General features: G+C 36.1%; 1 protein-coding gene across 1 annotated transcript; it reads left to right on the top strand.

Moving 5' to 3' along the window:
• The first annotated feature begins 1574 nt into the window (after positions 1-1574).
• On the top strand, positions 1575-9347 carry LOC133801363 (glutathione S-transferase U17-like). Its single transcript, XM_062239550.1, has 2 exons — positions 1575-2024; positions 8855-9347. Exons 1-2 carry the CDS (start codon positions 1704-1706, stop codon positions 9233-9235), a joined length of 702 nt encoding a protein of 233 aa, XP_062095534.1. The 5' UTR covers positions 1575-1703; the 3' UTR covers positions 9236-9347.
• Positions 9348-10257: the final 910 nt, after the last annotated feature.

Genomic DNA, 10257 nt, shown 5'->3' with positions numbered 1-10257 from the left:
ATCAAAATCAATCTTCACTTTAGATTTAGGGCTCTGTTCTTGTTGCCCCTCTAGTGCAAACTTCTCTTGAATCGACCCAGCAAACCGAGAATCCAGATTCTGAACAATGTTAGATCTAAAGACTGGAGGAGGAGTCCTTGCCCCCGGGCTCACATTTTGAGCCACACGATTCGAATGAGATAACCAGTCCGAAAAATTCTGGCGTATCTCACTACGATTCCTACAATTCTCCTCCGTATCTTCAGGGGAAAGAATCTCCTCAACCCCCAGCTTCCTCATCGATTTCCAATTCTTTCACTCCCAGAATCGCGTCCATAGATCGTGTCTTGATGATCCTATCAGTGGATGAAGGACCCTTTTTCTTTGATTTCACTTTCGATTTAGTTTTTCCGACTACCTTCGCTCCTTTCGCCATGGCTCCGGTGAAACACCAAAGGAGAGAGAGAGAGGGGGAAAAAAGATCTTAGAATTTTATTTTTTTAATTATTTTTCTTATTTTTAAATTTAATTAATAAGAATTTTTTAAAATTATGATGTGGACCAATAATAGATTGGCATGTGGCAGCTTAGTTAGTTGAAATAGCACTTAAAGATCTTGGTAGTAATGACTATACCAAAATGGTAACATACTTTTGCCATAAAAAATTGAATTATAAGTGTATAAAATAATTTTTTTTGAGTACTTAGACTATCTCCAATGTGATATATAAATATTGTGCTATTTGGCATAAAAATTCAATATATGATATTTGACATAATTTTTAGCACTATGCTCTAATACACAATTGTGAAAGCAATGTCAAAGTCAATATTTTATTAATACTCATTTAATATTTATTAATAATATACAAAAAATTAATAATTTTTTTTATATTTTATTATTGATAGTTAAAAATAATAATAATATAAAAAAACCTAGTATTTAAAATTGATAAATAAAGATAATACTATAATAATAAAAATGACATAAAAATAAATAAAAAATATATCATTTATATTAATAAGTGCACTCAAAATAGACATTATATTATATTGTGTAATAAAGTTAGTATAATTTTTAGCATTCTATTCAAGCAAATTTTGGCGCAGGTAGGAATAATTAAGATGTCCTTTAAAAAATAAATAATAATTAAGATGTCTGCCTTAGAAATAATTACGAGTGCTAGATATGAGTCATGGGTTGGACCAGGTGTCATCTCTAACTTTCAAAGTAGCACGTTTCACACTATCTCTGTACCTACCAACCACATCCACATGCAACCCCGTATAACTCCTCTACTTTTTTCACCCAAAAATGTTCATGAAAGATAATCTTTTACTTTTCTTATTTTTTGTTCTGTGGAATTTCTTGTTTTTCTCGAAATGAGGTTGCTCAAGGCGACCTTTCCCATGAAAAGATAACTTTTTTTTTTAATTATTATTTTGGTATCAAATTGTAAAGTTGCGTTTGTTTTGAAAGAGCAGTAGTAGAGAGAATTAGAACGATGGTAATATTAAATTTTTGGGTATAAAAGAGTTTACTTTGTCTTGGCCACGTTTACTTTACACCGTACGAAAAAATAAAAGAGAACTTAACTCTATACCTACCAAATAAATGCCATCCCCGTCCTTGATTTACGTCTATTTATTTGCTCATTTCGTTCACACCCTCAAGTTCAGCATTTTTCTCTGTAAGTTGTTGATTTTGCCGAAAGTGAGTGTAGATGGCCGAGAGCGAAGTGAAGCTTATAGGAGCATGGGCGAGTCCATTTGTTTTGAGGTCTCGGATCGCCCTCAATCTCAAGCATGTCCAGTATGAATTTCTCCAAGAGACTTTGGGTGCCAAATCCGAGCTGCTTCTCAAATCTAACCCTGTACACAAGAAAATCCCAGTCCTTATTCACGGAGGAAAACCAGTTTGTGAATCTTTGATCATCGTTCAGTACATCGATGACGTTTGGGCTTCATCTGGACCCTCCATTCTTCCTTCTGATCCCTACGATCGGGCCATTGAGCGCTTTTGGGCCGCTTATATTGATGATAAGGTATAATGATCTACTCTTTTCCTTTTTTTTTCACATGTTTTTAGGGTTTTTGATTATGAATGTTGATGCGGTGACTGAGATGTTAGAATAATTGTAACTGTGTTATAATGGTATTCTCCCCTATTAAATAAAAAATGTAAAGAAAGAATTTATAAAAGTAACAGAATTTTGGTTTGAAAAATGTTTTGATCAATTTGGGTTTAGGACTATTTTGAATTTATTTATTTTTATCCAAATATATATTTTCAAAAACGGTTGGTCTAAACGAATAATTGTGAAAAACTCAAACGCCAATAATAAAACCCTTAATAATTATTAAAAGCATACTTTTCTTTTTTTTAGGATTGAGTGCATATGGGTAGGACAGCCGGAGGTAAAAAGAGGGAAATAAATTATTAATTCATAAAATTCTATGATTTTTTTTTTATTATTATTAAGCTGTTAAGATTTACTGATTAATTGTGAATCACTCGTAGTGCGAATAATATGGTTAAATCTTTTAAGAATATTTATACAAATATTTTCCCATAGATATAAAATAAAAAAGAACAATATTTTATTGAAAAATATTTTTATATATTAAAAAAATTAGATTTATTAAACCTTTATAAAATATTAGGGTCTGATTCACGTAGTTTTCTGATTCGGTTGTTAATATATTCTAAAATTAATTTTTTATTTAAAAATTAAAAAATTATTAAATATATTTAAAAAAGAAAAATATGTTAAAATTTTGTAATAAATAACGAGATAAAGTAATGCGAAAGAAAAAATAATGAAAAATAAGGAGAGAGAATGTAATAAGAGAAATTTTGAGGAAGAAAATTTGAGAAGAGAAAAATTAATGTAAGAAAAAAAATGGAGAGAAAGTGATGAAATAGAAAATAAAGAGATCAAAAAGCAATATTAGAGAAAGTGACGAGAGAAAATGTGAGGAAAGAGAAAGTAGTGTGAGATAATAATACTTAAAAGGTTACGTGAGAAAAAAAATTACAAAAAACAATTTAAGAACAACTAAAAATATTTTTTGTTGTTCTCAAATTTTTTATTATTTTGTAACTTTGTTTTTAAACATTATTTTCAAAAAATAATGTCAAATACCTACTTGTCATAGAATAATTTGTAGATTTTAAAAACAAACAACAGTTATTTTAGACGAGGAGCCAAACACCTTTTTAGATATATGTGGCTTGGCTTCTAGTTGTTTATGTGGTTACATGGATACTTGATGAGAATTGCACTTAAAAGTGCATTAGTAATGCTTATTGATGTAATTCACATATTTTAAATTTAATAACTTTTATGCAATATTGCTAACTATTTATAAGAAACCACTTCATGTTGGTGTTAGATACCATTAGTGCCTAATAACAATGCTCATACTTTATTAACCCCTACTTTTTTGTAAGGGTGAAAATCAATGCAAGGTTTAGGCACCTACTCACTCGCATGTCATACTCGTTCCAACACTAATTTAGACTCATGATCTCACTTTGATAGAGAACCAGTGACTCCCAATTTTTATTCACATTCATTGTGAATACATGTTTTGTGACATACATCTATGTTAGAGATAATTAGCTGTACTAATTCCTTTTCTGTTATGTTTAGCATAGGATTAGTTATGACAGTTGGTTATAGTTCTGTTATTCTGTTTTACAGCTTGATATATATAAAAGCTGATATATCATCACTTGTAATAACCTTTTCTTGATAATAAAGATCGAACAGAATTCTTTCTCCATTTTCTTTGTGCAATCACATGGTATCAGAGCTTTTTCTTTCTAACAATGGTGGATTCTTCCAACAATGACAGTTCGTCTTTACCATCTCCTACCTCTACATCACAAAATCAAAATGCCTCTCTTCTTCCCAAAACGTCTTTAGTGACTTTCTCTCACTCTCTTTCTGTTCGTTTGGATGAGCATAACTATCTGCCATGGAAACATCAAGTTTACCATGCAATCAAAGGCAGTCGACTTCTCAAGCACCTTGATTCGACTCTCACTCCACCGAAGTACCTCACTGCTGCAGATCGAGAGGCTAATCGTGTTAGTGCGGAGTATGAGGATTGGGATCAACAGGACAGCATCCTTGTTACTTGGCTTCTCTCCTCCATGACTGAGAAGATTTTAACTCGAATGGTCGGATCTGAGACCACTGCACAAATTTGGACTGCACTCAGTGAATATTATGTTGCTCAGAATCGAGCCAAGATCGGCCAGTATAAAACAATGTTACGCAACACAAGGATGTCTGGTTCGCTAGATGATTATCTCTTGAAGATCAAGAGAATTGTTGATATCTTGGCTTTGATTGGTCATGTTCTTACACCTCAAGATCACATTGAAGCAATTTTCAACGGATTATCCAAGGACTATGAGGTTTTTATTACCTCTGTCAATACACGCACAGATGCATACTCAGTAGCTGAAATTGAAGCTCTCCTCATGTCTCAGGAAGTTAGGATTGAGAAAGGGAACAAAGAGCTTGAGGTTCATGATGGTGAAGCAAATATCTCCTAGACGAAACTTCCCTCTGGCTTCCGAGGTTCTGCCCCTACTCCCCTTGCTAATCAATCTCTTTGCTCTACATCACCCTTTGCTAGAAGTGCTTACCCTAATTTCGGTGGTTACGGATTCTATGGAGGCTCTGGCTCTGGTATGGGGTCACCAGGCTTTGTGCCTATGTTCTTCGGCCCGCAAAGCTACGGGCTAGGATATGGACCACCTGGATTTGGACCGTCTTTTGGCTCTCCACCATTTCTATCTGGTGCTCGTGGAGGACACTCAGTTGGTACCAGTCGTGGTCAGACGTCTAACACTAGGGGAGCTGGACGTGGTCAGTTCACTGCTTGGGGTCAGAAACCACAGTGCCAGTTGTGTCACAAATTTGGCCACACGGTAAAACAATGTTTTTATCGTTTTGATAAGTCCTTTTCTGGTCCTGAGAGTCTCCAAGGGTTTCAAGGCAGTGCTGTTGTGGTAGAAATGCAAGCTCTCTATACTACTCCTGAGTGCGTTGCAGATCCTTGCTGGTATCCAGACTCGGGTGCGACTCATCATCTTACCCCTGATGTTTCTAACTTGACCCATAGCACAGACTACACTAGACCACAACAAATTCATATGGGGAATGGTACAGGTTTGCACATTAAACATATTGGCCAATCTGTTTTCTCTTCTCCACTCCTTTCTCAAACTCTTACTTTAAATAACTTGCTTCATGTTCCTGCCATCACTAAAAACTTGCTTAGTGTATCTCAGTTTGCTAACGACAATCACGTATTTTTTGAGTTTCACCCAAATTTCTGCTGTGTCAAGGATCAGGCTACCTTGAAGACCTTACTGGTTGGGAAGCTTGATAAAGGCCTCTACAAGTTTGATTCTATTCAATTAGGACGATTGGCAAGTGAGCTATCCAACTCTGAGTCTGCTGAAATCAGTTCTTCTAGTGTCAATAATGTACAAAATCAAGCTTGTTATACTCCTAAACTGTCTGTATCCAACTCTGATTTTTCCTTGTGGCATAATAGGCTAGGCCACCCTACTTCTCGAATTGTACAAACAGTATTATCCTCTTGTAATATCAAACTTAATAATAAAAAGAATTCAGACTTGTGTGCAGCTTGTTCTCTTGGTAAACATCATAAACTACCTTTTCCTATCTCTACCACAGTTTATACAACACCATTGCAACTCTTACACTCAGATCTATGGGGTCCATCACCTCATAGCTCTGCAAGTGGCTATAAGTATTACATTAGTTTTGTTGATGCTTATTCCAGGCACACTTGGATTTACATGCTTCGAACAAAATCTGAAGCTTACCCACTTTCACTAGCTTTAAAGCACAAGTAGAGCTTCAACTAGGGACACCAATTAAAGCTATCCAAACTGACTGGGGGGTGAATATCGTGCCTTTACTGATTTACTTCAATCTTCTGGGATTATTCATCGTGTGTCCTGCCCTCACACTCATGAGCAAAATGGCGTGGCGGAAAGGAAGCATAGAGACATAGTGGAGACTGGGTTAACTCTCTTAGCTCAATCTTCTATGCCATTAAAGTATTGGGATGAAGCTTTTCGCACAGCAGTGTTTCTCATAAATAGAATGCCTACCCCTCTCTTAGGACATGTCTCTCCACTTGCGCTTTTGTTTCATATCAAACCAGATTATTCCATGCTGAAAGTGTTTGGCTGCTTGTGCTATCCAAATTTAAGGCCCTATAATAAACATAAATTGCAATATCGATCTATTCCATGTGTCTTTGTTTGATATAGTCTCACACATAAGGGCTACAAATGTTTAGCTAAAGATGGTAGAGTTTACATTTCTAGAGATGTTTTATTTGATGAGTTTGCCTTTCCTTATTCACATGCTGCTCCTTTAAATGCTGGCCAGTGTTCTTCTATTACAAACTCTCAGTTCCAAACATCTGCATCTCTACCTGTTCTTTCTAGTTTGTCCTTCCCAAAACCACCCACTTCAGTGTCCAACCCGAGTTCTTCCACTAATTCTCAACCTCTCCCTAATATTTCTGTCCCTTCAGCCTCGTTACAATCTGTTCCTGTATCTCCTTCTCATACTCAACCTCAGTCAGTTAGTCCATATTCTGGCCATAATGTTACTAATGATTGTGCACATTCTGTTATACCTGTTTCTACTAATGATTCTAATGCAGCTGTTCCTAATACTCATCCTATGCAAACTCGGGCCAAGTCCGGCATTCGGAAACCACGTGTCCTTGCTGCCACTCTTGAGCCGTCCTCAGTCAAAGCTGCTCTTTCAAATCCACAATGGACAGCTGCTATGCACACTGAGTTTGAAGCTTTACAAAGCAATAATACCTGGAGTTTGGTTGATTTACCTCTTGGCCGATCCCCTATTGGTTGTAAATGGGTGTTCCGAGTTAAAGAAAATGCTAATGGTTCTATCTCCAAGTACAAAGCAAGACTTGTGGCCAAAGGCTTCCACCAACAAGCAGGTTTTGACTATAGTGAGACTTTTAGTCCAGTTGTAAAACCAGTGACAATTAGAGTAGTTCTTACTCTAGCCATTTCGAAAGGTTGGAAAGTTAGGCAACTTGATGTCAATAATGCGTTCTTAAATGGTGATTTGAATGAGGACATCTACATGATTCAACCACCCGGGTTCATAAATTCATCCTTTCCAACCAAAGTGTGCAAACTTCACAAAGCTTTATATGGATTAAAGCAAGCACCAAGAGCATGGTTTGAAAAGCTGTCTAATGCTCTCACTGGTTTTGGTTTTGTCTCAGCTAAAGTAGACCACTCCTTGTTTATTCATGCTACTTCTAATCATACCACTTATGTCCTGGTTTATGTTGATGACATTTTGGTGGTTGGCAGTAGTGATAACCTGGTTACTTCTTTGGTTAATGATCTCAGTCATGCATTTGCCTTAAAGGATCTTGGTGTTGTTGACTATTTCTTGGGTATCCAGGTCCTTCATACATCAGATGGTATGCTTTTATCTCAGAGAAAATACTTGCAAGATCTCCTTTGTAAAGCTGAAATGCAAGGTGTTAAAACTCAAAGTACTCCTATGAATAGTGGTCTTCGTCTCTCATCCTATGGCAGTGATCCGGTTCTTGACCCTACGCTTTATCGGTCTATTGTAGGTGGTTTACAGTATGCTACGATTACACAACCTGATCTTGCTTATAGTGTTAACAAGGTCTGCCAGTTTATGCATTCTCCCCTCCAATCTCATTGGGTTGCTGTCAAAAGAATTTTACGGTACTTGGCTGGTACCTTAGACTTTGGCTTACACTTGCGTCCAGCTGCAACTCTGTCTTTACAAGCTTTCTGTGATGCTGATTGGGCATCTGATCCTGATGATAGGCGTTCTACTACTGGGTTCTGTGTCTATCTTGGTGACAACCTTGTTGCTTGGCAGTCCAAGAAGCAGAGTACCATATCTCGTTCCTCCACAGAAGCAGAATTCCGCAGCCTTGCTACTGTTGTGTCTGAAATTGCTTGGATTCAGTCACTTCTTACTGAGTTACATGTCTCTGTGGTTGGTCTTCCTTCTATTTGGTGTGACAATCTCAGTTCTGTCATGTTGGCTGCTAATCCGGTTCTTCATGCTCGGACTAAGCATATTGAAATAGATTTGTACTTCATACGGGACAAAGTGCTTCAAAGACAGATTCAAGGGCATCATGTACCAGCTGACCATCAAATTGCTGACTGTTTAACAAAGCCTATCTCCAGCTCCCGTTTTGCCTTGATTAGAGACAAACTAAGTGTAGTCTCAGCCTCCACACTTAGTTTGAGGGGGGCTGTTAGAGATAATTAGCTGTACTAATTCCTTTTCTGTTATGTTTAGCATAGGATTAGTTATGACAGTTGGTTATAGTTCTGTTATTCTGTTTTACAGCTTGATATATATAAAAGCTGATATATCATCACTTGTAATAACCTTTTCTTGATAATAAAGATCGAACAGAATTCTTTCTCCATTTTCTTTGTGCAATCACAATCTAAAAGAAAATTGATTTACAAGCACAAGTTTATATGTTTTTGAGTAGTGGTCAAAAAGAAAACAATGTTGTTGTGATGCTTTCATTTTTCATTTTAAAATGAACATTCAAATGGAGGGTTCAAACTCTGAAGAATTTTGTTTCCACTTAAATTGAATGAGGATATTCTTAAAGGGACTTCAAATGGTGTTCCCAATCGTCACATGGTTTAATAATCTCTCTTCTACCTCATTAGACCATCAAAATCATGTATGAATTGTTATATGCGTGCGCGTGTGTGTATTAACCTCGATTAACTGATGCATTTCTTTGAATGGTTCAGTTGTTCCCATCTATGAAAGGCATTGCTGCTGCTCCAGACGCGGAGGGAAAGAAAGCTGCCCTGGAACAGGTCACATCAGGGTTGACGCTCCTGGAAGAAGCTTTTGGAGTATGTAGCAAAGGAAAAGGTTTCTTCAGTGGAGGAGACCATATTGGATTCCTTGACATTGCGTTGGGGAGCCTCTTGGGCTGGATTAAGGTCACAGAGCTGACAAGTGGGCTGAAACTGATTGACCCAGCAACCACGCCCAAGTTGGCCCATTGGGCTGAGACGTTCCGTCAAGACCCTGCTGTTAGTGGTGTTATGCCTGAAACTCAGAAGCTTGCTGAGTATGCTAAGGTTCTTTTTGCTAAACTCAAAGGAGCTCAACCCCAAAAGTGATGACCTTTTCATTGCTTCTCTTCGATGAAATAAATATATAAATAATCCATGGAGCTTCCCAATAAAACTCTAGTTATGTCATTATGATTAAGAAATAAATTTGTGTTTACTCTGTTTTGTTTTTATTATTATTATTAACTTTGAAATATTGCACTAAAAATTCATAATTGTGCTTTTAAAAATTCAGTTTTATCGTAGAAACTACAATTTATTACTTATTGGATGCCGTTGGTATAGTCAATGCATGATTTATTAATTTCTCTAATTATATATTTACCATTTAATTTCATTGATTTTCTAATAAGAATTATTTTGCAACCAGATAAAATTTCTATTCTCAATAGAAATTGTTCAAGTCTTGAACAACAGCTAATCTACTATCTTATAGAAAGGAGTGAATTTCATAATATGATCTTAGCTTCTTCCGTTCTATGACTCGAAGTTTTTTTTTTTTTTTAGAAAAAAAACTGAATTTGACAAGGTAAAAAATTCACTACTAATATTCTATACCTAGCTGTCCACTCTCTTTTAATTTTCTCTCTAGGAAATCTCTCCTCATGTGTGTTGAGACTTGTCCACACAAACACTCGGTTGTTTTAGAGAAAAACTTGGAAGATCGCGATCTTGTTTCAAAACGGTTTGGATTTCTTGCAATACCTAGCATTCAACAATGTCAAAAGTTTAGGGAATCCAAAGGGTATAATTATTGTTCCGCTATGCATCTCGTAAGTGCTTTAATGATTTTATTGTTGTATTTACGAATCTCTATATGAAAATCACTTCTATGCATGTATTTATGTTTTTCTATTGTATGTTATTTTGTGCAATAGAGAACATGCATATAGATTTATATAAATGAGATCCTACAGTTACATCCTCTCTTTTGTTATGCTCTCCTAATTGTGTTATGAAATGCATGTTTATGAAAGAGAAGAAGTGTAAGATTCAAAGAATTGAGAAAAACTTCTGTAGAGAGAGAAACACGAGAGTTGATATCTTTGCGGGACAAGAGAGAACATTGG

This window comes from Humulus lupulus, chromosome 9 (assembly GCF_963169125.1).
Source record: "Humulus lupulus chromosome 9, drHumLupu1.1, whole genome shotgun sequence".
NCBI classification, from domain to species: domain Eukaryota; kingdom Viridiplantae; phylum Streptophyta; class Magnoliopsida; order Rosales; family Cannabaceae; genus Humulus; species Humulus lupulus.
This window is presented reverse-complemented; position numbering and strand designations above follow the sequence as displayed.